Genomic DNA, 27,777 nt, shown 5'->3' on the forward strand with positions numbered 1-27,777 from the left:
AAGACGATCCAGTAATGCTAAAAATGTTGGAAAATCAGTCTTTGAATAAAATGAATAATCTTAGTGTTCAAGGCTGGCTTTTAAATTTTCAGAACAAAGCTTAGCTAACAAAAGTAATGAGTAAGTAAACGTGTGTGTGTGTGTGTGTTAAGACTATAAAGTTTTGGATTAAAACTTCTTTTTCATGTGGTCTTAAACTATTGAAATGCTTTTGACTATTTACTTAAGCTACTGAAAGACCCTTAGGGGACTGAAACTGGAAGAATCAATCCTGAGCCGAGTGTTGCAAAGCAGAGGTGCTGCCTGTGTGGTGGAAGGGGGCCCAGCCGTAGTGCAGGTTGATTCAGCGCTTCCTGGGGTGCCAGATTTAAATGCATACCGAGACTGAATGTAAGACACATATAGTAGCAGCAGCAGCATCCCAGACTGCCTGCGCTGAGTCGTGCTGGGAGTCCAGTCATTTTGGGTTAGCGGCAGGTGAGCGTCTCAGGCTTGCTGCCATGCAGGATGCCCTGGCCCGGCTGGAAAGGGAGGAAGGGAGCAGCTGGAAGCGAACTGCGGCTGCTATCAGTGATTTGTTTGGCCTGCAGTGTGCTGCCGAGTGTTTCTGGGGATGGTGCTGCAGACTGGTTTAGTTGCCTGAAGATTTAGCATTCCTAACTCACAGCGTAACAGCGAATTTTGTCTGAAGCCCTGCTTTCCCACTGAACTGCCCCTGTAAAGAGCTCAGTCAAAAACTGAGACTCTCATATGCTCTTAACCAGACTGCTCCTAAGAAACCTGCAGGTGGAACACCAAATAATATAAAATATTTGAGAATATACTGGGGGGAGGTATTTAATCTCTAAACCTTCATGCTGAACAAGCAGTTTAGATATATTCCATATCAGAAAGAACATTAGGAGATAGATTCAGAAATGGATTAAATCAAATATGTAATTAGAAGATACAAACTTTCTGGGAGAGGAAAAACTTCTGACTTCTGTCAAAACAAGCTGACAAGTATGAATGTTTTGAATCTTTATCTTTTTATGTATAGGGTCAATAAGCCTGAGCACAGTACATTAAAATCCTTCTGTATAGTATCCTAATAAACATACAGTTATAATGGGTATTGACATCAATTCTTTACAGAGATTTGTGGGAGTTGCCTTTTTCTTTCTCCAGAGAATAACAGAACAAAATGTCTAATCCCGAATGCTTGTCTTCCTATATTTGGGAGAGATTGAGTAAACAGAGGAATTGATAAGCTCTGTCTCTGGAGGTGGAAATTACTCTCTGCAGCCTTCCAGCCTGCAGGGCTTTTTACTCAGTACAAGAATATGTGGTGTATGTTGTAAAAGGCTGGGGATAAACCAGAGAGAGAAGCAGAACTGGTGCTTTGCTGCCAGTGGCATCTTTAGATGAAGGAGAGAATTGACTGGGGAGTTTGGAAAAGTTATTTGAAAGATTGATGCTTGGAGTTTGAGGAGAGGAGCAACTCCATTTGTAGCTCAGTACTTAAAGCCATAAGAAGATCAGGATGATACAAATAATGTGTACTTCTCACACTGCCTTTGTAAAGATAAGGGGGTTTAACCCTCCCAATTCTCCAGCAAACCTTGATGGTGTTAACTATAGATATTGTTTTCATGATATTGAGATGAAATCTTTTTCCTTCAAAGCTCACTGTTGGAGCTTTCTCATGGCTTATTTTTTCAAAACATGTCATTTGGAAGAAGGGGGATTAACTTCATAAAAAACCGGACAGGCTCATCTACTGCTCCCACACGTCTACAAACGTGCGTAGGTGACATGCTAGCAACTTGCGTAGCTGTGAATCCTGAACGGGAGTCCCTAGCTTCTGGGTGGGGAGGGGTGGATGGGGGTGGTGTAAATGGGGTCTTTCTGAGGAAGCTGGTATGAATATGAATGGTAACCCTCCTAATGAGCTGACAAAAACTAGGAAGGGAGGTTTTTGCCCTTCAGTAGCTACTGAAGGCAGTAACTACTGTTAGTTATTGTTAGTAAGCAATATTAGCATAATTATTGGAAGAAATCTCCTGGCAGAAAAGTACAGCTGCAAAGACACAAAGGATAATACGTCCCGTGAAGGTAAAGCCTATTCATCTCTCTTTTTTCAGACTTCATCTTATACAGGGACCTCCTTGTCTTCACAAAGAAAAGAAATAAAGAGGAGAAAAATCCTTTTCTGATCAGCGTTTTAGTTAGTAATTCATTAGGTGGGCGTTTTGGTTGTATTTTTTTCAAGTTTTGGAAGTTTGAAGTACTTCGCTGTGATTAAAAACCTGATAAAAGCCTTAAGAAGTGAGCCATTCAGCGGGTGCTTCCCCAGCACAAGGGTCTCATCCCCAGCTGTTGCAAGCCTGTGTTGCTTCACCAGTGCCGGTCTGTGCTGGCTGCTGCCAGTACTGAAAATGGCCCTTGCATCAGGCAGGCAGGTTGTGGAGCACTGAGTTGCTGACTTATGCTCTTGAATGCATGTCCATGAAATAACCTTTACCTCTGAGACCGCAAGAACAGGCTATAAACGCTGCCTCTCTAGTTTTAGGCAGTGACTGAGATGCCTGAGCCAAGGTGAATGTCTCCGTATCACCTTATGCCCGTGGTGACGGGACAAACCAGCCTGCCGAGGTGGACACCAGAGTTGGCTTTACCCAGCCTTGCTGCTGAGCTACCGGGGTTAAGTCCAGCCTTTGTAACACCTACTCAGCCAGCAACTGCAGGTATTAAGAGCAGCATGAGATGTCATTAGGACATAGTTGAGAGCATCCCTTCCATTCAGGGGCGGGGGAGTGCGATTCATGCCAAAGGGATCAAAAGATGCTTTTATCTCATTCCAAAGTGTGGCAAAACCACTAGATGACCTGCCCTATATAAATGATATATTTTATTTATGTTTCCAAGTTCAGTTGTTGATTCTCCTGCTGTGAGATGTTTGCTGTGGCTTCCTACAGAGTATAGCAGACTGTGTAAATCGAGTAGTCGGGTTTTACAGAATTACAAACCCATGAGGAGTTTAATTTGTGCCCTGAAGGGAGGACCAGCCACTGGCTGAACTGGTTGTGAGTGGAGTCGTTAATAGTTCATCGGTAACCATTAAGCAGCTTGAAAATATTTGTCCTTTGAGAATAACTTGAGCTCTGCTGCAAGGAAAAGAAGGCGGGGGGGGGGGGGGGGGAGCACGGAGTACCAGCAGGATAAAAATGTCATTTATATTGAATGTTGCCATTAGAAAGTTAAGGTAGTTTTTCACCAGAAAATGTAATAAAAGTGTGTCTTTGCTATGTCTTTCAAAAACACTTGCGATCACCGTTTTATTGACTACAAAGAAATCAATTTTCATAAAAATTGACTGGTTACAAAGCAACAATATTTTTTGTTGCCCTTTGTTTAAATATAAGGAGGAAGGACTTGAGGAAGACTTTAAGAAAGAATTTGAATTTAACATTAAAGCATGTGTGAAACTTTTGCACCAAATACAGCCACTGATGGTTTAAGTCACATGCACAGTACTGAATAATTAATTCCATGTTGACAGCCTTGGTGATTTAAGTCAAAAAACGACCAGTAGCCCTGTAAACCTTTCCACAGCCGCTCCAATGCTATTCTTTAGGAACTTTATTTCACATTAGTCATTCTGGGTCCACTCGATCTTTGAGTCCTTTGCTGAGATTACCGACATGGTGAACACGCTCTGAAACTAATTTGACGCTGCAGAATTTTGAACAATAATAAGTTTCGGTTGTTGGTAGTCTGAGAACAGCACATGTAGTAATTCCAGGCTCGAGTTAAAGTGCTCCATTGCCCATCCCCAGGAGGGAATTTGGCCGAGATAACTGTTAATTACAGTTTTAAGAGATGACTTAACTGAGGAATTGAGAAGGATCTAAAATGTTCTGCCCAATAAGGAGGGATTTTCCTCTAGTTTTTGACCAGGTGCAGGAAGCTTCATGCAAAATAAAACATTTTTCTAGTTTTGCTGTTGCAAACGCTGAATTGATTTCCCTTCTATTAGTATATTTTACTGTTTAAGCAGAAGATATCCTGTGCTGAGAGAAATTATCAACAGTTCAGTGCCTTGCTCTTTCAAGAAAGAGGCTACAGACTCGAGTAGTGGAAGAAATGTGTGGTTTTATATGTAGGCGATTTGCCTTAAGGCTTCTGTTAGGAGACTTTTGCTGGTGTTTAATAAATGTGCTATTGCCTGACAAGTACTTTTTCTTGACGTCAACAGAAAAAACTTGCCCTGAACAAGTTGTGAGGTCTGCATCTCAGCATTTTCATTACACAACGTTTTGTAGATGCTGTGTGTACGTGAAGTTGCCTGCTGGTCTGATTGCCTTCCGTCCCCCCTACCTCCCCAATACCTGGAAATAAACAACTGTGGGAGAACTTGCTTAGGCAGGTTCAGTTTACAGACTTTTCTGAGATTTTGCTTTGAGCTGTGAAATGTCATGTTGGATTTAACTAACACATCGAGTAAATCAATGCTTATGATTGCAAAGTTGAATATAAAATATTTGAAGATCAGGGTAGAGGAAGGTGGCAAAAATTATGCATACTGCTTTACTTACATGGATATTACTCGGTGTTGAAACCAGATTATTTCCGAGAATAAGACTGCTGGCTGGCCCAGAATTTTGAGAGGTGGGCTAAATCTGCTAATTAGTAGCTTACTAAAAAAATATGCTTAGAAAGTTAGCCCATTTCTCAAGTTGTGAATGTATAAATATTAAGATAAAAGATTGCAAGATGATAGCATTATGGAATTAGAGAAATCCTTAAACTGCTTGCAGTGTAAGCATAAATCCTTTCTGGATTTCTTTGCATTTAAAAATATTTCTTATCAACACTGTGACTTGTACTCTGACCTACTAATTTATTAATGTCTTTTTATTACATTTAGGCATATTGGGTATTACCGTTAAGCTTTTCTTCCAATGTATTACTATAAAGGAGTTCATATCATGAAAAATGTATGTTGTGTAGAAACTGCCCAGTGCTATTTACGTGCCCTGTCTTTAAATACAACTGTTTAATTTTTTAGATCATCACTGTAAAAATGATGTTTTCTTGGGGCCAGAGCTAAGTTTTTGTCATGAATTATGTATGAGCATATGCAGTGGCTTTTTGCACCTACAAGTGAGTTTTATGAACTTACTTTTGCAAATGTGTTATCTAAGTACTATTTGTTAAAGTTGCTTGCCCCAGACTGTTTCCTGGCAGTTGTTAAAAGCACTTGCTAATGGAATGCTATATCCTAATTCAATATGGTTTCCTACCTGCTTCAAAACTGGTGAATTGCCTAGATATCAAACAGTAGTAAATTTGTAAGCAATTTGCTGTACTTTGCTCTGAAAAATTTCCAGTGCATTAGTTACTGCAATTGTACTAGCTATATTATGAGTTCTGTTGAACTTCGGTGAGTAAGGAAAGCCTAAAAGGGACAATGATAAAATGACGTTTTGACACTCTGTGTTGTGCAAGTCAATGTTGACATTTTCCAAAAAAGGAGATTATGCAAGTCGTTTAAGGATATTATGTGTGCTTCTTGTGGAGTGTACATTTGCCTTTTAAGAGAAACAGGCATCAAAATTAGGAGAGAAAAAAATAATTTCCACATCATATTTTCAGAAGCTTAATTTTGGGATTCTTTTACTTCTGGAATTACAATATAAAGTATGCCTAGAAGAAGGTAGATGCTACAGTAAATCTGCCTGCTAAGTACTAAATCCTTTTATATTTTCAGAAAAAGGCCAAAGGCCAGCTCCTGTTTGAACAGATCATGTATCATCTGGACCTTATAGAAAGCGACTACTTTGGATTAAGGTTCATGGATTCCGCACAAGTGGCGGTGAGTAGTTGTTCTTTTTTTTTTTTTTCCCCTTTTCTTAAGCAACAGTCTAAAAGTTAAATTTTAATATTGACGGAGACGCTATAAGAATGCTGCCTTTTTTGAGTTGAGTTTTGTGCAGAAGCTCTGTGGTGTGTTAGTTTAGGTGACCTCAAGTTTAATTCCACCTTGAGCACTCTTAAATATTACAAAGCTGTTGTCTCTTCCTTTCTTGTCTTTCACTTGTTCCTGTCACACCTTCTGTTGTCATTAGGCAGGCTGGTCCAGTAGGACCCCAGAGTCTGACGTGTCATGTAGAAATTCTTGATGCTGCTGATGCAGAAAGGAAGGGGCAAAACTAGAGCGTGGGCTTGGCCGTTCATTGTTCTGCAGAGGGCAGAAAGTTTTCCTTTGCCAGTGCCGTCAACTTTCTCATGAACAGAAGTCATCTTGTTAATGTCTGCTTGGGAAATAATCTTGGCAAGAGGGCTATGCCTTTGATTTGCTCCAATCAGTTGTAACTCAGACCTGCAAATAGAAATTTTTGGGAGGATATAGGTGTTTTTGTATATACCAGACAGTTTGAGTAGAGGGTTCTTGCAAGCCTGAGTTTGTAAAGTTTGTTGCGTGTTTGTAAAAACGTGACTGCTTGTGAAAACAGAAGCAGAGCATTGTTTGTCAGAAGGAACCACGGTTCTTCCACTTGTGGGCTGTGCAGTTTTATGTAGATACTTCTTATGGCCAAGTACTTAATCCTCCCTGCAAGGATACCTGCAAGTTAAGTGGGGCGTTAGACAAAGAGTGGATTTTTGTCTCTGTCCTGCATCCCTGTAACTTAAACCTGTATTCCTTTATCCCCAGGTAGAATGAGATCTGAGTTTTCGTACTGTGTATGTCAATCTTATTTGTTAGTTGTGTGACTTAATTGCTTCTGTGTTTCAAGTCCACTTCAGAATTATTTCATGATTAAGATGGCAGAGTGGAAGCACAGGCAGTTGCTGCTGAGCTAAATACCTGAATTGTTCGAGGTCAGCATACAAAATGGAGGCAATGACATATATTCCTTCACTTCTGTGAGGGTCTATGTCCGGAACAATTTGAAGGTGACATCTTAATTGTTACAGCATTGTACAATGGCAAAAAACTCCTCAAGCTTGAATCTTTGAAAGAAGCTGCCAGCTTTCGACACGGTGTTATCCACCCCAAAGCACACTTATAACCTGATGGCTTCTTTTCAAAATTATTGTGAGTGAGTTTTATGCTTAGCTTGTAATTATAGAGAATATTCTCTTTGGAGAAAATAATTTGTGTTCAGCATCTGAAGCAAACTTCATGGCTAGCGGGATTAGCTGCTACTGGGCTGCAGTTCCCAGTAGTGAAAGTGGTCTTAAACCTCTTGCAGACCAGAGACATTTAACACTAAGGAATAAAAGACCGTTACACTAATGGAGGGATGTCATTCAGAACCATGCATACTTCCTACCAACAGAAATCAGAAAACAGTCCATTGCATACCATTTTATATTTACAAAAATCATGTTAGCTGTGTTAAGCATGTGCAGTCTAGGATGTTGAGTATTGATAGTGATTGACTCCATTGCATTTATCTTTTTGCTTCAGAAAAAAGATAATCTGTATGTTTTAGGTATCCTAATTCAATTTCTACCATGTGGCTTCTGAAGTAGTTCCGTGTGCCTCTAGGATCTCATCAGAGTTCACAGTGGGTTAGCTATAACTGGTGAAACTATCTGCATGGTAAACTTTTTCCTCTTACTGTTCTGTTAGCAAATAACGTCATTTTATCTTGAAATGGGGAAATAAGAGTTAATCTTTTCTGCCTCAGCAATGGCTCATGGCTTGCTTTTGTCCAGCAAATTGTTACTTCCAGTCCAGACAGCACCAGACTGAGTATTTGATACTGCACAATCTACCAGGTACAAGAAATTGCAAACTTAGTTTGCTTCCTTTTCTTAACTATGTGCGACTGAAAAGAGGCAGAGTAGAGATAACAATCTGTTTAAACTGGACTTTAATGATACGCTCTGTATAACAAAGCAGAAAAGATTGCATTTTGCCAGAAGAACTGAACATGACAGCCAGAGATAATTGCTTTAAGAAACTGCTTTAAGAACTCTTGTGATGGCAGCCATTTTTGCAAAGAGGAGCTGGCACATTCTAGCAGAAACCCAATCTGCAGCTGGAAACAAAGGCAGAGACTAATCAAGTGACTTGTCAAAGATTATTCAGGAGACCTGTTAAATAAACAGTGCCAGTCCCTTACTGTGGATGGAATTGTCCTCTGGCTCTGAAAGAGATAATGTTTCTGCTACCCAATTTAAATCTAAGTATATTGCCTTACTAGCTAGTTGCACCTGATGATATAAAAACACTGGCAAACTAGCAACATGTAGTTAAATAAAAAATTGAAAAATCCCCCTCTTGTTTTAACTATGAGTTTTCAATAGATTAATTTTGTACAACTGAAGGATAGCCTTTTTTTCTTCTTTTGAGCTGCTGAAGTGATTAGTAGTTAGGTGCTTGAGCTTATCATGCACTGGGGAGTGGGGAGAACCCAGATAATGCAAACTCTTCCTGACATTTTGGTTTTTAGGATTCAGATACTGGCTTCTTTAAAGAAGTTCTTGAAACAGCTGGTGAAGTGAAAGAATTGTCGTTTTCATGTGATTTCTGTGTTCATTGCTAGTCTGATGGTTAGGAATACATTCTGCCCACACACACACATCCCCCACCCCCCCCCCCCCATCCAGGTAAGAGGCAGGAGATGGCAAAAGGAGTTATTTGCAAGATTGTCCACCATATGTCAGACTTGGTCTGGCAGCCAAGGGAACAGGCTATTGTTAATTTAAATAATTTTGATTCAGGCTGACAACGAACAGGCAGCATGTCCAGTGACACAAAATATGAAGATTGCTCTTGTTGGGCTGTTTGGCTTTTCCTCTGGCAATGCTGGAGAGATGTTTCTAGTAAGGAGGCATTGAACATTTAACAGGTGGCAAATTTCTAATTATAACGTACAGGTTGCAAGCATCAAATACTTGCTCTTCCTAATGGAATTGTACAACGCATTGGTTTGTTACTCTGGCAGTTTTATCTAATGTAGTGCTTAATGCTAAAAATTATTTGTATAGCATTGCACTAAGTATGCACCCATTAATTCAATAAAGTATGGAACCAGTTTTTTCACTGTCTTACTAAAAAAACCTCATTTACCCTACCTTCTTGAAACGTTGTTGGGTTTGGGGTTTTTTTATGTGTGTTTTGTTTTGGTTTTTTTCTAAATTTCTGAAGCAGCAAACTGTTTTAGTGAGGACTTCCAGTACTCTATGCAGGCTGTTGCTCATATTGCTTTTTGTTTAGCAAACTTTATCTCTGGATCTCAGCAGTAGACTGTGCTGAGCAGACTCTCATCAAAATGTAAACTTTTTGCCAGGTCCACTTGAATTCCATTTTAATCACTTGGAATAAATATTAAATTTCCTGATGTCTGTGTGTGTCCATGCATGTGTTGGTTTGGGTTTTTTTTTTTTGGTTTTGTTTCCCCCCTCTCCTTTTAAAAGCAGTTCTGTTTCCCTTGTTCCACACACACCCTTACCATTCAGGGGGAGCTCCTGTAGGCAGCAGTGGTAAGAGCCGAGCAGAGTAAAATGCTATCAGTGCCTGTCGCGGGCCTCTCAGTTGCCTTCCCATGGAATGTGGAGGAGATGAGAGAAAACAGGAGGGAGATGAAACAGGCGTGCACAGCCAGTCCTGGAGCCCAGAAATGGCTCTCTTTGCCATTCCTGTATCTAAATCACCTGCAATCCTCCAAGTGGGTAGTTTGTATATTTTTATGGTGGAGGAAGGAGTAAGTAAATTGTCTCTTACAGCAAGTGAGTTTGTGGAATAGAAAGAGAGATTCTGTCATTTTCTTAAAGAAACAAACAAAAAAAATTAGTCAACTCCATTTCGCTAGTAGTGTAAGCAAAGTTGACATAAATATTTGCTTCATTCTTCCTTAAGCTTCCTGCTTTATTTTAAAAATATATTAGATACATTTCAGATAGCTTTCTGTAGCTACTTGGTTTTAATACGTAATGAGAGTGTTTTCAGCTGTGCGCACAGCAGCAGTAGACGGTTCAGTTGTTCTGATCTGCAGCTAATATGTCTGTCACTGCATACCCTGGCTGTATTACAGGCTGACGTTACACGCTCTCTGCAGAAGGCAGGGCTGCTGTGAAGACAGGAATGTGTTTGTGCTTGGCATTGCAACCTGAAAATACCGGTTCTTTCTCATACCCCTGTTGCTTTTCTGTCCTCTATGGGGCCTGCTATGAACTTCATGGCACATAGTTTTAACTAAGGGAGTGTTGCTAAGTGTATAATTCGTCTGTATTAGTTGCAAGGTGACGTTTGGGATTGATCACATGAGGTGGTGTTACCTGGGCATTGCGAACCATGCAGGACGTGATGTGCTGGGTAGTTTGCTCTGGCTGTTGAGTCAATGCAATTGTGTTGAATAGGGTGCTGTGTTCACTGTTTACCTGAGTCACCTCCTTTGGAGGAGGGAGCTGTTCACTACGTAGAGCACTTGGAAGTAGGTCTCTACCGCTAGCTGTATGTTAGCTTCCCAGCTTTATCTTTAATTTCTGGTATAAACTCTTCAGCAGTGGGAGCATGTGCAATTATTTTAGGGAGCATAGCATATACATGTAGATGTTTCTCTCAACCTGCCATCTATAGCTTCTTTTTCACATGCTATTGTACACAGTATAAGTGAAGCCATTATTTTGGCTTCACATCTAGTATATAGCTTATAATTAGCATTTGTAGGTGAGGCAGTAACTTCTGTCCTCCCATGTGACAGTTGCTAAAATGTCACCTGTGAATAGATTTTGGAGAATCAGGTAAAGCTGACCTTTATGTTTGGACATAGATAGCTTTGCTGTTACTACACTTGAGTCATCTAAAGAAAATGCCTGAAAGCCAACAATATTTATTTTGTCTCTCCCCTTCCATCCAAGTAAACATCACACACAACAAGTGCCAGAGTCTCCAGCTATGATTTATGCCTCTCTGGCACATTGTCACTGGCTGACCTACTAATGTGTGAATTAAGTGTTTGTTTGGACAGGATGAAAATTTTAGTCATTAAAGTGGTTTGTCAGTACATTTTTTTTAAAGTAGATAATGCTTCCTTGAAGACTGGCTTTACATAAGGTACTACAGGATGTTTCTGTTTGTTCAAAACTGACATTTTGCATTACAAACTTGGAGTGAAAGATCTTCGATGAGCACTGAGCTGTGAATTGTGAAAGATTTGGACTAGATTGTTTTAACAAACTACTTGTTATTCCAAGATGGTCTTTACTAACGAATAGGGTTTTTTCCTTCTTTGTTCTTTCTGTGAGATTTCTTTATTGATAATTCAGTGAAAGTTATTTATTTTTCAGCACTGGTTGGACAACACAAAAAGCATTAAAAAGCAAGTTAAAAGTAAGTGTCCTTTCTGTTTTCTCTTGGGATCTCCTGTTGAACATACAGGAGGCACAGACAGTTGAAATGGGTGGCGGGGGGCAGTGTCCTGGGAGGGGTGACAGGACCCTGTGACAAAAACCCGGCATGGTGCTGCTGATTGTTTAATGACCTCTTCCCTCTGTAGCTCATATTACTTTACCCTAATGTCCTTAATTAAACATGTTATAGGCTCATTAATTATAGTTTAAATGGAGTCAAGGCAGCTGAAGATGTTTTAGTGTTATAGGTCATTATCCTGACTATAGGAAAACTTGTCTTGGAGCCTCCATCCCTTGGGGCAGTCCTGAATGCCCGAATCTGTGTTCGGTCCACCAAGTCCTTACCTGCTGCACAAGGGTTTAGTGTGGCCTGCTTGTTTCAGTGGTGCGTGCTTGGGTAAGCTGTGACATCAGCTGATTTTTGTTTAGCAGCTTCCTTGTTTTGCACTGTGGGAAGTCTTCAGGGATTTGTGGTGCTGTGTTAATACAACAGAGGCTTTGGAAGCACCAAAAGAGAGAAAATTCCTCCTGTCAAATGCAAGAATCAGCAGAGTGCTGCACATTTTTAAAGAACTGTTAATCCATCCTTTTGCTGAATTAACTCTTTGGCTTCCAGAAAAGATAATTCTTCCACAGAAGGATCTGTTAAATCCCCCTAAAATATGTCTAAGCTTCTGTGGAATAAGGGGGCCTGAGTTGTCAGCAGCGGGTGTTTCCCAGAGCCCCGGGAAGGCGTTACAGAAACCGACAGAGCGCCTGGGGGGTTTGGTCAACTGCAGAGCCAAGATGCACAGCTTTCTTGGTGATGGATAGAGTCCTTAAATATAGGCATTAACCTGGCAGGACAAATCAACTTAATGGGATAGGACTTTTGGATTGACTTGTAACATAGAAAACTATATTGTGTGTATATTTAAGTGTCCTTTCACCCTGATGTTTTTCATGCATTTCCCTATCTGTCACAAAGGAATTCCTGCCTTAAGACCTTGTGGTAGGACAGAGCCAATTTCAGTCAAGTTTTGTGATGTGATTCTCTGTATCTCATCCAGTAACTGTTACCGCTGTCTTGAATGAATTCTACTTTGCAGTTGGCCCACCGTATTGTCTGCATTTTCGTGTAAAGTTTTACTCATCAGAGCCCAACAATCTACGTGAAGAGCTAACGAGGTAAGAGGGATTTTTTGTGAGAGAGGTACCCAAATAAGGCCAGGAAAATATTTTTTGTGGTATTTATTTAAATGGTTGTATGATGTTTTGGAGAATTCCTTAGAGCTGCTTGCTTACTTGGCTTTTTGTAGATGCTTCTAATGTAACTCTCATGAAATAAATGAGCTATAATATAAAGAGATTTGTGTATTTACTGTACTACTTGATGCACCATTTTTCATTAGGCAATTCTGGCAACTGATCTGAGTAGTTTATACACACTGGACAGAGGTTTTTACTGAAGAGAACAGACATCATTCCTCTTTATTCTTCTTAAGCTGCATTTAGTTTCAACTGTATGCAGTCATCCTGTCTCTTTAGGCAGAAAAGCGTTGAATTGCAAGTTAGAGCTTCTCTTTAGCAAATATAAATTCAGTTAACATTTCCTTACTTTTGTGGTCTTTTCAGAGCTTATGGAAAGGGAAAATAGTATTTTACTACCATTTTGAGATGTGAGTTGACAGTACTGTATGTGTAGGATTGTAGTATCAGGTGAGCAGCAGTTTCTCTTGAGTAAAGCATTTCACAGATCCATTCATAATGCTGCATTTCATGTTGGACTGAGACCTACTTGGGGTGCTTTGAAAGAGAACACAACCTACCATCTGTCAATAGTAAAAATCTGTTGTAAAAGGCAACGTTTCTTTGCGTTGTCACGACTGCTGATGATTCGTTTTGGAGAGAAAACGAAGTTGTTATGTTTTCTTGACAGCTGTAGATGCTTCATACCCTCAGCCATTCGTAAGAACGTGAAGTGCATTTGTTTGTTGTGCAGGTTTATGTCTGTGTGGATCTTCGATCTGCACTTCAGCCAAATCCCTAGGAGTGCTACCAGGAAGATTATAGTAGCATTACCCCTTACAGCCATATGTACCCTGTGCAGCTTCGTACTTACATGTGGTAACATAATGTTATAACTGCTCTTCTTTAATGCTTTCCTGCTGATCTGGGAAGCATGTTTTACCTCCCCATTCATGTTCCTGAATAAACATTTAACTGTCTTTAAAAATAGTAACCACAGACAAAATTCAGACCTACATCTGTATCTACTGCTACGAAACATTTTCATCCATCCAGAGTGGGTTCTGCCAGTCAGACCTTGCTACACAGGTTTTAGCAGAGCAGACCTGAAACCTGAGGGCTTTTAAACCCTGTCTGTCTGCTTAGTTAATCCCCCAGAACAGGAGAGCAGCAAGTCTTTCTGTCTTGAGACAATTTTAGGCCTTAAAGGAGCAGTGGGAAGGGGAGCTCTGCTATGGGTTATAGGCATCACTAGCAGGGGCTTTCTGAGGGTTCCACCTTTTCTTTGTGCAGCAGGACACCCAGCTGGAGCCACTTTTCAGCTTCCACAGGTGCAGCTTGCTCACGTTTTCTGCCAGCTTCCCATCAGACACCACCAGTCAGAGGTCATGCAACACAGCCTAAGCATGGGAAGTATGCTTGAATTGTTTGCAAGTGTTCTGTGGCTGATAAGCATGGGCTTGTCACACCCACTATACACTGGAGGCCTGTGCTCATTCTTTTGATATCTAGTACCAAACAAATTTATTCCCCATGTAGGGGCCAGTGTTCAAAAGGCTTTGGATAATAAATAGTTTGGCAAAGTATTTGTGGATTTCCAAGGGACCTGTAGGAAAAATACCTGCATCTGTTTTGTGTTTGTGCATGTGAGTATGAGGAGACATAGGCACATTTTGGAACAAAGCATCGTCTTTGACTTTGTGCGTAAGGCTTCTGTTCATCTGTAGTAGAATTCAAACTGGATACCATCACAGATGCCAGCATTTTAGTTGATGAGACTACTTCTCTTGTTAAAGGAAAGCCGTGTACCATAACGGAGCAAGAGGGCTACTTTTTGTGATTATGGGATTGGAAGGACTGGTGTTGCACACCAAACAGATAGGAGCTTTGTATTCAATATTTGCCCAATTTCTAAGCAAGTAGAGTACTGAATAAGCAAGGCAGTGAAGGAAAGCTGGCTCTGAAGAGTAAACAAGTTGAAAAGGCTGCAGCCTACTGTTTATTTTTTTGTCATTTTGCAGTTAGCTTTCTGGGTTAGATTTTAACTAAGCAATCCATATTAGGAACATTTATTTTTGAGAGACTTTAAAATATTCCTTCTCTTATGAAATCGATGTATCTATGAATAAGGAAGAAAGTGTGGAAGATGCAAGTTGTTCTTTGCCCAAGTAGGATCAGAAGACAAAAATGAGACTTCGGTATCCTATTTCTTTTTCCCTGCAACACTGCAGTTCAGCTTGTGACAACTTCTAGTTTTGTGTTTGCTTCATTGGAAATGTGTGCAAAGCACACAAACCCAACTGATAAAGCCTTGAAAGATCACAATGCAGTTTCTTCAGTCTTGAAAACCCATGTAAAGAGTAGGAAACTTTTATTTGTCCGGCTCTAACTTCCTCCCGTTGGCTGAGTGACACATTAGAACTATTAATCAATGACTTTTATTTCTTATTTAATCCTATAGGTATTTATTTGTTCTGCAGCTGAAACTGGATATTCTTAGTGGAAAGTAAGTATTCCCAATAAACAGCCTTTTAAACAATTACAATGTGTTTAGCATAGGTTTTATTAAACTTATATTTGGATAATTAGTAACCTTTGCAAAGTAATGTAATGTTATTTTTTTTCTCTAAATTATTAATTTTCTATGCATGAATAGCAGCAGAGGAATGCTTAACTAATGTAGTGTTTATCTCTTGTTAATTTGCTGAAAATCTACTAATCCTTTTTCACTTTCTTATCACAAACATTTGCAGTTTCTCACTGTGAAGTTGTGTGCTAGATAGTGTCAGCTGAGGTTTTAACAATGAGTTTCTTTTACGGCAGATTGGAATGTCCTTTTGACACAGCCGTCCAGTTGGCAGCTTATAATATGCAAGGTGAGTAGGTATGAGCGGGGAAGGAAGTTGTGTGAACAGCTTTGTGTAGACTCTCATTACCTCTTTTAGTCTGTCCTTGTTATATCCAGAAAATAGGCTCTGCCAGACGTTAACGATCCAGCGTGAAACATAGCTTTTTTTGATTGTAATTTTGCTGACAGCGTATATAGAAAATTACTCAGTTCCTCAGGAAACAGAACAAGGAGGTTCTGAACATAAACACCTTTGCCCTAAACTTGTTTTCTCAGGTGCTTGTGTGCAAACCTGTCCACTTTCACACAGGATATGAGGCCTGCAGTATTCCTGAATTGCTTTGATGTAGTAACACAGTTCACTTTTTTTTTGTCATGTAATTTCTGCCATGGGTTTTCTTCGTTGTACAAATCAGGTGCAAAATTATTTTGGTTCTGTGCTCAATTTAAAAGTCCTGTATATAAAAAACGCCAGCTTTTGACTTCAGCTTATTTGTAGAAACATGTTAGTGCCCCATGTCTCATGCTGGTACTTCAGCATTTATGGTTGAACTGTGCTTGTTGGCATTTCAGATCCTCCTTCAGCCACAAGAGGTGACATAATATATTTTTTATTTTTCAGCTATACAGCACTATACTTGAGTCGTCTGAGACTCTTATTAATGAGTTGTCTTTAACTTTTGATTCCACCTGAGACTAAAGCATCCATGGCTTCTCTGAGAACACAGGTCTGACCTTCAGTTGCTTCTGTAGGTTGTACATCACTGATCTTCATGGCCAATGTCTTCTGTTGTTTGGATGAGGGTGTGATCTTAACAAATGTGAAGTTTGCTGTGTTTTCAAGCAGAGGAACTCACAAAAGAAAGAGGGGAGGCTTGAAGTTTTAGAAACGTCTGCTAGAGTAGGCTTTTGGGTCCTTATTGGAGGATATAGCTATATGGCCTTATTGAACCTGGTTTACGAGTCTACAAAAAATCCCAGAACCTCTGCTGTAAAGCTGTTGTACAGCCCTCTTTGATGAAGAGGGAATTTGGAGATGTGCCATGCGTTTGTGTTACACAAACTCTCTACACAACATTCATCTTATAAACCAGCGCACTGTTGTACTTACTTTGCAGGAGTCGGGTAACAGGACTGAGTCACTGAAATCCTTCCTCTTACAGATATTTTCTAAAACACATTTTGTTCTTCAGGCAGGAACTACTAATGGCCCTGATCATGTGTAGGTATAGAGAGCTGGGATTAAACTGCAAAGATACCTGCCTTTTTGATCTCCTCCTTTGTGTGGAAGGAAAACAGTTAGAATTCCATAGTTAAAAATATTAGCATTGTTAGAGCCTTAAGATACGGGTTCAGTGGATAAGTTTTTGGAAAAACAAAGTGATCTAATTAGGCCATATATCCATTGCTTTTTGTGCTGGTCTTTTCTTTCCTCTCTCCACAATGAGGCCTGTAGCAGGGCTTTAATCTTACTGTCTGACAGCTGTGTACTTTTATTTAAATCAGCTGGAACCTAAGCTGGCTTTGACAGCATTCCTTTCAACAGAGGCAGGCGTTTTAGTGGGAGTAAATTATTATAGAACTACAGACTTCCTCAGTCAGCATTTTAAAAAAAAAAAAAAAAAAGGAGGGGGTGAAAACACTGTTATGCTTGCAGTGTTCAGAAATCCAAGAAACAGGTTTTTAGATAGTATGTAGTTTTTGTACCTGTGGAATACTGTGTGTATCGATTTGACTTTTCCAGGTCTTCCCAAACATTTCACTTTTTTTTGTCCTACACCCACATCTGTAGTTTCTTTTTTTGGATAGAACAATTATTGGCCTGTATCAGACATCCACGTTAGAAGTTTTCCTCATTTTTTGGATATGAGCTGAACATCAAGAAGCTGCTTGACATCAGTGGGAGGAGCAAATGCTTAGTGACTCTGAAAACCAGGACATTTTTATAAAGGTTTCTAACTGCGAGTTTCAGCATTTTAGGCATACATCAGCCTTTAAAAGCTGGACTTGTTAGCATATGTGGAAAAAGGAGGTTGTGCTTTTGATGTGGCACACCCATTGACTAGTATGTTCCAGTATACTCTCTAAATAGCATCTCTTATTGCCCCTGTTGAGCATGCAGCAGTGGAATAGATGAGCCATTTGACTGACCCAGTAGGGCATTTATTATGTTCTTAGATGAAAAGGAGAGCGACAAATAACAGCTGCGTGATTGTGCCCTGACACAGAGTAATTTTAGCAGGACAGGGGGATTTATAGTCGTAAAACCAGAAATTGATTTGTAGAATGGACAAATAGTTTATGAAAAGTGTCAAAACTGGTTTTGCTTTTTACAAATCTCAAGAGATTTTGTTTTAGTAATTTAAGGCAAAATTCCATAGTAACTTTAGTCAGCTGTCATCTCAGTAGAGACTTCAGTGATAAAAATGTTGAAAACTTTCTGCAAGAAAGAAAAAAGGTGAGTTTCAAGGGTATTGATAACTTCCATTTATAGGAAGCTTGTTACTTTTTACAAAGTGCTATTTATTCCTTAATGCAAAGCTTTCATGCAGACAACACGTCCATTTGTTCAGTGTTCATAATTTCCCTGTCAATAAAGGTGACACTTCAAATATTGGGAGGACTGGAGGAGAAGGAGGAACACAAAAAGAAATTTGGTATTTTAGATTAACTAGAAAAGTATGCAAAAGTTCCTGTTAATATCCACCGTGTTTATTGGGAATGTTGCTTAACAATGCTGTTCTTTTGTAGCTGAACTTGGAGACTATGATCCTGCTGAACATGTCCCTGAACTGGTGTCTGAGTTCAGGTTTGTTCCCACTCAGACTGAAGAGATGGAACTAGCCATTTTTGAGAAGTGGAAGGAATGCAGGTACTAGATCTTCCAGTCCGTGCTAACCAGCTGTTTGCACTGATTTTTCTGTGAAGAGAATGTATTAAAAAGACGCTGCTGATGCTTCTTCTATGGTCTTGTTCAGAAACATAATTCTAATATGGTTCTGTCATTGTTTTGTGACAGGGTATAATGTGAAAAATGAAGCTTTTCAAAGGTCTGAATAAAATGATGAGGTACAGAATCTTGAAATGCAATCATTTTTGTAGCACTGGTTTCCAATTACAACTGACAGAAGTGACCTTGATATTCATGAAAGTGAACAAGTGTCAGCAGTGTTTAGGTTTTTCACAAACTTTGAGGAATTTCTTTTCCTGTTTCATCATATACCAGTTTTCTGTGCTTTTTCAGGCATCTACCTAACAGCAAAAAATTTATTTCAGGGGGCAAACACCAGCACAGGCTGAAACCAACTACTTAAACAAAGCTAAATGGCTGGAAATGTATGGTGTAGACATGCACATAGTTAAGGTATGTTTAACCACAGCACGGTGACCTTTGGAAATGATAATGTTAGCTTTGTCCCGCATTTCAACACTGGTTTTGCTTTAAGGGGTGAGGGGGAAAGGAATATTGTACTCATCTAAACTGTGTAACTGGCTTTGCATCAATGTTCCACTTTATAGTATACATTTCTAGAAGGTATAACTTTAGTCCAAGCATATCTACTCGTGTTAAATATGTGATTGGTATGGCAATATGTACTACAGTTTGTGTTTAGACTGAGAGCTATGTGAAAATCATAGTAATTAAATTAAAATTGGCTGGGGTCCAGTCAGCTACCAGCTGAAGAATTACAAGTAAAAATAGATCTCCTGTGGAGAAGTGCAGAGAACTGCACAAGGAAGTCCTTATTACACAGACAAATCAAGAAACTTTAATTTTCCACTTTACTCAGCCTTATTGAAGAGTTGCAAACTAGAAAAATCCATTGCATAAGATCATTGAAACACGAGAGTTTTGTTGTATAAAATGAGCAGATACGTGTTTAATTGTAACACTGGGCAAATAAGCTACATTAATCACTGGAGTAGTTTGGATAAAGGGTCAAACACCAAAATGAACATAATCTTTATTTTGTGGCAATTAGGCAAGAGATGGCAATGATTACAGCCTGGGACTAACACCTACAGGAGTTCTTGTCTTTGAAGGAGACACAAAGATTGGTTTGTTTTTCTGGTAAGCTCTCTGATTGTACATTAAAATATATTTTAGATTTTTACTCTTTTGTTTCTTTTGCACTAGCCAATATAAATATTTGTTTGGGATATGAGAGCACGGTGAATACTAAGTACCTGCAGAAATACCCTGTAGCCTGTGAGTGTTTTCATGGTGTCCAAAAATATTCCTTCTTTTTTAACATTCTTGGTTAATAGGTTAATAGGCTGTATATGTGTAACATGCTAGAGGCAAGTAAAAGATGGAATAACTTTGAGATGTTTTGGTTTTTTTCTAGTGTGTTTGTTGTTGTATTTTGCACTAGATTACTTTGGAAATAGAATATGCACCCAGTCAGTGAAATGAAGCTGCTTCAGGTGTTCTAGCCAAGTGTTACATCTCACTGTTGAAAAAGAAGCAGAAGCAATAGTACTAGTGCAGTTTTTACATATAATGTCATCTGGGCAGGCTTTTCATTAAGAAAATGTCTCTTTGTGCCCAGTAAAGGGCAGAAATGTCCCTTTCTGCCCATCAGTAAGGACTAATTAAAAACAAACAAACAAAAAATCCCAAACACACACACACCCCTCCCAACCAGATCTATATATGGTCAGGAGATACAGAGCTTCCTTTAGTTTTTATGAACATGTGCTTCTTTATCTGTCAGTTACCTGAATAACACCCCGCAGTTTCTTAAAAGCATTCTGATGAAATTTTCCAGGGCTTTATATTGCATAAAACACAAAGTGGAGAACCTTCTAGCTAGCATATTTGGGTCTGGGTACACAGGCATTTATGGATTTTTAAGTGCTTTATTCTGTAATTCTCATCCAGTCTTTCAAAACTGTATACAAAAAATAAGTACGCAGATGATGAAGTGAAATTTCATCACATGAATAGTTAGTTTGGGTTAGCCCAGCCCACTTTTATAAACTTCTCAGAAAGACACTCACTTTGTAGCAGAATGTTATCTGTGTGTCTTGTCCCTCCACCATCAATTCTGGGTGGTTTTTTTGGTGGGCAGGGACAGGGAAAAATAGTTGCATTTTCGTGTCATGTCATGTTCACGTTGTTCTCTTTGGATGGGATCTTCTGAAACAGTCATCATAGGAATTGATCTGTGATATACTGTACAGTGATTTACATTTCTTTAATAAAGCAGAATTATTTTGGCCTGCCTTTATGTCTTTCTGAGTTCAGTTTTGTGGGCTTGTGGAAGAGTAGGGAAGCAGGAGTATTTTGGTGAAGTTTGATTTTGTTTCAAGTAATTATTATTTTAAGTTCCGATAGAATAATCCCTTTAGAATTTGCTGGCTTCTTATCTTTAAGGTTTCCAAGTAAGTGTTAAATTTTGAAGTGATACATTGGTATCCACAGTATAATCAAGCCCTACTGCATGAACTTAAAACACGCACAAAACCAGAAAAAAAATACTTGGTAGACAGGCTTGGACCAGCACATCGGACATACCTCTCAGTCAGTTACTAAGAGTTAGATGTAATGTGCTTTTTCTGTTCATCTTGCAGGCCAAAGATAACGAGGCTTGACTTCAAGAAGAATAAACTCACTCTAGTTGTTGTTGAAGATGATGAACAGGTAGATAACTATCTGTTTAGTTACGTCTCAGTCTTGATTATACAGTACTAGTTTACATACTCCTGATCTTTATATTTAAGTTTTGAGAATTAACGTGGATGCCTTGCAAGGTTTTTTGATTGTGACTTGGAGGGAGGAGGGGAATGAAGGGACTTAAGTATAAAATAAATAGGCTCAGTTACTTTTTTTCTCACCCTGTTTTTAAAAGGGGAATACCTTGTGACACTAGTGTAGACCAGGTGATTTGGAAACAGCGTGCATTGTGCAAGAAAGTTTAAAAAAAGGCCATGTACCATGTTTAGTGGAATGAATTCCTTAAGCAGGTGCCAGAGTTGTTCCCATGGGAAGAAATTGCTCAGAGCTGAGATAATAAAAATGTGAGCATTCATAATTTGAGGAGATCAGATTTGGAAGTGAGACCATGTTAGCCTCATTGAGAATACCTTCCTATTATAATGATGTCTTTAATTTGCAGTTATTCAGAGGTTTGACTTGTTAAATATATGGGCTCTAACCCTTTCCAACTTCAGACAATGGAGCAGTTGTTCATTAAAGCTTCTGAAAAGGTTGATTTTTGTGCCTAAAATATTTTTTAAACATACATTTCAGTATTCATGAAAAATTTTATTTGGCTTGCATTGAATTGCATCTTTGACTTATTCAAGCCCCTTGTAAATCGTCAGTGTGCTTTGTGTGCTTTAAGGGAAAGGAGCAGGAGCACACTTTTGTCTTTAGACTGGATCATCCCAAAGCGTGCAAACACTTATGGAAATGTGCAGTGGAACATCATGCCTTCTTCCGGCTCCGAGGTCCTGTCCAAAAAAGCTCAAGTCGATCAGGCTTCATTCGGTTAGGATCCCGGTTCCGATACAGGTCAGTGTCATCTGTCGCTTAGCATATATCTTCTGTCATTTCTTTGTTTTCTTGGATTATGTGTGGAAACAGGAGAGAACTTGGTATTCATTCACCTAGGACACACAGAGCAGTGAAACTTGCAAGCTGAGTGAGTTGCATTATTGGTTTTATTTAATCATATGGATTTTCCCCCTGCATTTTTTGATTTATCTTTAGGTGATTCTGGTCTACACAGTAGGAAGCCAAAGGTTTATCAAGGTTTATGTTCCTTACATATAATACATAACACATTGTGTTTTATAGATAACTTCATCTTGAAAGCTCATCCTTTTTTAAATGAGCTATAGAGGATGGATGATTGACTTGCACAGTTGGAGACATTGCAGGTTTTTTGAGTCCTGAGTTCCTGACTGTTTGAGTGATGGTCGTGCTTCAGAAGCCTAAGATAATGCCTATTCCATGTTAGGCACTACCAGTGCATGTAATAGACTTCTGAACGGCTTGTGGTCCCAGACTAGCCTGCAGGATGCTGTCGGTTGCCCCACCAGAGTTCGTGAGAACATACGGCAGGGGGTGTGGGGCGTTAACCCAGGCAGTATGCATATACTTTGCTTCCATTTCCAGCAACTGTAGCAATACCATCTAGTCTGCTTCAGAAAGGATCGCTGGTACCAAGGAGTCAGCAGAACATGAGGCTGCTCCTGCCTTGGGTGCAGAGTATGACCAAACTTGGGGAAGAAAGACTTGCCTGGGAACAAGAGCATCTAGATGCTGGTTTTTAGTCCTATTATCATCGTTCTTCGTGACCTTTGGCAGTATACCTTAAGCTTTACTCTCTCCTAGAATTTTCAAGCTCTCCCAAACCGCACGCACTGTGACCACAGAAATATGAAAAGGGCAAATGTGCTTTTTCAGCAGCTTAATGTTTAAGGAGACATTGCATCAGCCTTTTGTCTTGGGGAAAATGGGGTGAAGATTAGGATGTTTGTAAAACTTCCATTTTTGTGAAAGGCCTTCTGAGGTGTTAAGTTTGGGATTTTTTAATAGAACTGAGATCAGATTATTAAGCTATGAATTTAAAATAGAAATGCAATGTTTTGATGAGCAGTGTCTGTATTCTGTCTTCAAAAATAAGTGATGTATTTTATTGTTTTGTACATGGCATTCTTAGTGGGAAAACAGAATATCAAACCACCAAGACCAACAAAGCCAGAAGATCAGCATCCTTTGAAAGAAGGCCCAGCAAGAGATATTCACGACGAACACTGCAAATGAAAGGTAAAAGACCTTCCATTCTGAGAAGTATAATCTACTGTGAGAATCAAGTAATCGTATCCTTTAAAGGTTCTGTGTAGGAATTCTTCTGTAGCTGTTTGCCCTTCTCTTGAAGTTTCAAAATTAGGTTTTCTTTGACGTATTTGGGAGATCACATGTATTTATCAGAAAAAGCTTGTGTCCAAAGCATGTCATTCTACCTTGCCTAGCAGGTAAAACATGAATATTGCACAATAGGTCTCTGTATGAAGATGAAAAGCTTGGGTCCCGGAAACAGTGATACTTTAATGATAATATTTGAAATTTATGAATCAAGTTTGAAATTTTTCATTGAGATTTTTTCATTGTTCTTAGGAGTTGCACTCTGTTGTGACAACCTTGCAGCATGTGATACCTTGTCTCTTATTCCCACTCTTGTATAGGTCAAGTGTGACCTTCACGCATGCTTTCAGATACTTGCTTAAATCCGACTCTTTGGTTTGCTCTTCCGAATTTTAATTGTATTTTTCCCATTTAGAATTTTGTTTTTCACACACTATACGTGGCATACGTGCAACTTTTCCTCTTTTAGTTGCCTACTTTTAGGCAGTGCTAGACTGTTTTTATTAATAATATACTTAATATTTAACTGATAACCTAATTACAAATTTAATTTTAATTAACACTTTATATTTTTGCAGCACATGCTGCTAAACTTGAAGAAACAAGGTAAGATGCATTCCAATATTTGCATTTCCCTTTGATGTTTACCACCTGTACTTGAGCACGTGTCTGCAGGAGATTAGTTAAATGTAGAGAGCGCTAACCTCTTAACTGTGGTTTTGCTGTGGGTTTTGTGTTTGCTTTACATAAAAGCTACTGTTCAAAGCAAAGCTCCTGTGTTGCTGTCACACAGAAGATTTTGCCAGACTTGCTTACTAGCAGGCAAAGAGGTTTGCTTATGACTAGCTATGATTCTTGCTGGGTATGGGCTGTAGTTCTGTGTGCTGCCATGTAAAGATATCAGCTAGAAGCATGTGAGGATGTCTTCTTTCTGAAATCTGCCTGCTCTGGCTATGTGACTGAAGTATATAATCAAGTGACGGTCAGAGACAGGGAAAATACAGTAAAATAAATATTTGAAATACGTTGATGATTTTATATTCTGTGCTATAATTGCATTTGTTTTTATATGCTTAAGTATTTATTTTTATATATTTATGCTAAATTATTCATGATCACCACCGAGAGGGAAGCCTTTTGGTTCTTTATTTCTGTACCTAGATTATTTCTGCATGTGTAGGTTCATACTTGCTGTTGCAATGTAAAATACTCATATGAATCTGAATCATACAGTTTTCGTACCCTTCCTTAAGGGAAGAGAGGAAACCAAGCTAAAAAGAATTACCTGGTAGCAAAGGAACTAAGTCACTCAGTTCTGGTTTCTGTCCTTTGCCCTAAGAACTTGTGAGCATTGCAATGATCAACTGCAACCAAATTATTTTTAAAAAGTAGATATTCGTAGATGTTAAAGCATCATGACAGGCAGGAGCTGGGTAAGGAATGTTGAAATCGCATTTCAAAACAACAGGCTTAATACAGCCCTGTGTTCTCTGTTTGTAACAGCAGGGCTGATTCTTGCGTGAGAGGGGGAGACTTCTTGGAAATGTGGGGACGAGGCTGTAGTTACTGTAGTGGAGGTCTCTCTGTATTGTCTCTCTGACCTTCTGTATTGTCTTTTTATAAAATGGGAAAGTACTCATCGAAACTGGGTGTCATGAAAGTGCTTAAAGATCCTTTGCATGCAAAATGTGACTGTCTGATTAATTAGTACTCTCGTCATGCGGTGTTGTCATGCCCTTCTCAGGGTTCAATGCCGCTTAGGTCATTCTGAGAGTGGGAAGAGAAACTTCATGTGCAGTTTCTCCTTCTGATAAGACGACAGTCTTCTGATTGCACCTGGGTGTGGCACTGTTATGTTAGTCTCCAGAGCAGTCTATGCCATTTCTGAAGCTACACACTCCAGTGTTGCTAATTGAAATGCATCATGAAAGATGTATGTGGTTCCATTCTTTTGTGTTAACTGAGCACAGGGGAATGTGCTATCCAGAAGGCATTCCTTAATATTTCTGTTAAACATGCACTATTCTCTCGTAACCTCCACATTCTCTTGATAGAGAAGGTGTGAAGTTGGGAAACAGGCAAGGAACAGCTTGTTTGGTCTTGATATTATGGTATTTAAGTAACATCATTCTAAAGAATCACTGAAGTAGATACAGAAATCTATTTGAATTGCCATCTTGCCAGGTTGGATAGCTATTGTCCAGACCGTAAATCCAAAGATTAATGGGTTGTAGGAGACTGGAACCATTTTTTAAAAGATTAGAAGTCTGAGAAAAAAGTTTGCTTTGCATGAGATTTATAATACATAATTTTTGTGCAGGGTGTTAATGCTTTTAAGTCTCTCAAAAATGTGAAAATGTGAAACGTCTCTTGCAGATTGAGAAATCATCAGGAATAGGGATATGAGTCTTATTTAATTTATTAAATATTTTAAATATTTAATAATATAAAATTACTATTAATGCTGTGCTGAGTTGCTGTGCACATAAATTTGAATGGCTGCTTTTAAGACTCTGAAGTAGTAGTTCAGTTCATTAGAGGTTGTATGCAGAAGAAACTCATGAATTTTTCTGATAAACTTTGCAATGTGAACCTTCAAATCAGAATAGTCCTAGTTATGGAACAAGCATAGTATCTACAGCATGTAGGTGAGGTTTCAACAATGTCACATTTTGCTGGCAGTTCAACTATCGCTATGTTGGTTTTGCTTTAAAAGTGCCCCGCCTTACTGCTGAATCAGGAAGACTTTCTAAACCAGACTGGTTTAGGAAAGGAAGAGGAAAAAACAGACGAATTACAGATAAACTACAGCTTGAACAAATAAAAAAATAATGTGATACCCTTAGTTATCTAGAATGAAGCAGCTGACCTAAAACATAAGTTTTTAAGTTTCGTTTTGAGAACGGTAAAGTGCTTTGGAAAGATCTTTGTTAGACTTTGTGTTTCTTTCTGGAAATCCTTGCAGTTCTGACAGCCTGCAAAAATAGTTTGTTGATCTGATTCTGATTTAAGCTCTTTTTGTTTTTCAGTACTGCAAACCATGCTGTTATCAACCAAACCAATGGATCACAAGTAAGGACTCTCCCTTTCATTCCTTTTAAAGGCAGTTTTCATGTATTTCAGCAGGTTTGAGGATTTCATTATTCGTTCTTAAAATCCACTGATTGACCAATTGAAAGTTACACATAGTTAACTACTAAATTGCATGCCAAGAAATGACTACTAATTTACAAGCAAGATAATTGGTTAATTTAGCTGCAGTAAGGAAGATATCCGATGCCCCAGTACTATAGATCTATTTATAGATACAGCTTTTCGTAGGTAGACAAAGTACCTTTGTGTGATAGTTGTTATTATTCAAAGTACATTAATTCTGTATGCTAAGTGACTTTAAAAAAAAAAAAAGGGGCATAATTCATCAGCACTTAAGTTGATTCCTGGTTACAGTATTTTTTTCTCTGAAAGAGGAATGCACCTGCAAATTAAAGAATATGTTGTTAGCAAAAATTCTGTGTTTTTTGAGTTTGAGAAGGAAATCAGAGACACCTGCCCCCTCAGTACTTGTACACAGAATACCTTGTTTCACTGAAAAGGGGGATGTTAGTGTAAGGTAACTCTCCTTCTGAGTATCAAAAAACAAGACTTGGAGTTTGGAACGACCCTGTCTTGCTTTCTGGAGTATTTCAGATGCAGAGTGCATCAGAAAGGGTCACATATTGGTGGAAATGGGAATCTGGTTTGTTTTAACATTAAAATACTCAGTGTCCGCTGGTAGATAGATTGCTGCTCTGCCCAGCCTTTTGCCTTCTATGCAAAAGGAGTTGTTTTTTTCAGGAGCAGTTATGTTTTAAATGGCAGTCCAAAGGCCTGAAACCCAAAGATGCCAATTGTTATTGCAAAGTTACCTACAGAAGGAAAGCATTACTGCATGACTTTAAAAAGTACAAAGCAGTACATAGCTTTTTACTGAAATCTTTGAGCAGCCTTGGATTCGTTATGATCCCAGTACTGTATGCAGTACTGGAAAAGACTGGGCATAGGCATCCAGTGCTGTGGAAGCAATGGAAGACAACAGCCTTGTTTTAGCTTTGTGCTTAAGGAGAAGTGGTGATATGTTTTGTTATATATAATGTGTCATCACTTCATTAATGTGTGTATAGTAACTTACTTGTTTATATTCTGTTTCCAAAGAGCTGGAATGCAAAGCCAAACCTACCTGTCCTAACAGCGGTTCCTTCTGCCCCAGTCTTAGTCGAAATAGAAAACCTCCCAAGGAGCCCAGGAGCCAGCCAGCAAGACAAGAAGTGGTATGTTCTGCTTTGCTGGGAAATGAATTTTGCTTGCTTATGCATGATTCAAGTGACTGTTTCATTATCTGCACTTAAATAAGCTACTGTCCTTGTATCTTTAAGTTGACAGTCAAGTTCATGATGATGCAGCTGATTTGTTGCTGTGAATGTAGTGTAGGGAGGTG

General features: G+C 39.0%; 1 protein-coding gene across 2 annotated transcripts in view; it reads left to right on the forward strand.

Annotated features, from left to right (window-relative positions):
* The window catches only part of EPB41L5 (erythrocyte membrane protein band 4.1 like 5), a 58,033-nt gene that overhangs the window by 7,321 nt on the left and 22,935 nt on the right, over window positions 1-27,777 (forward strand). The window contains exons 3-16 of one of the 2 annotated variants that reach the window (XM_082311999.1): window positions 5,753-5,857; window positions 11,287-11,329; window positions 12,399-12,516; window positions 15,038-15,082; window positions 15,400-15,452; window positions 18,176-18,296; window positions 18,701-18,788; window positions 19,408-19,496; window positions 21,002-21,071; window positions 21,775-21,944; window positions 23,098-23,204; window positions 23,882-23,909; window positions 26,333-26,375; window positions 27,495-27,610. In XM_082311999.1, coding sequence (XP_082168125.1) covers window positions 5,753-5,857; window positions 11,287-11,329; window positions 12,399-12,516; window positions 15,038-15,082; window positions 15,400-15,452; window positions 18,176-18,296; window positions 18,701-18,788; window positions 19,408-19,496; window positions 21,002-21,071; window positions 21,775-21,944; window positions 23,098-23,204; window positions 23,882-23,909; window positions 26,333-26,375; window positions 27,495-27,610 — 1,196 coding nt within the window. The remainder of the gene's footprint in view (window positions 1-5,752; window positions 5,858-11,286; window positions 11,330-12,398; window positions 12,517-15,037; window positions 15,083-15,399; window positions 15,453-18,175; window positions 18,297-18,700; window positions 18,789-19,407; window positions 19,497-21,001; window positions 21,072-21,774; window positions 21,945-23,097; window positions 23,205-23,881; window positions 23,910-26,332; window positions 26,376-27,494; window positions 27,611-27,777) is intronic. The other variant, XM_082312000.1, reaches the window with a different exon arrangement.

The sequence above is a fragment of the Platalea leucorodia genome (assembly GCF_965183815.1).
Source record: "Platalea leucorodia genome assembly, chromosome: 5".
NCBI lineage: Eukaryota > Metazoa > Chordata > Aves > Pelecaniformes > Threskiornithidae > Platalea > Platalea leucorodia.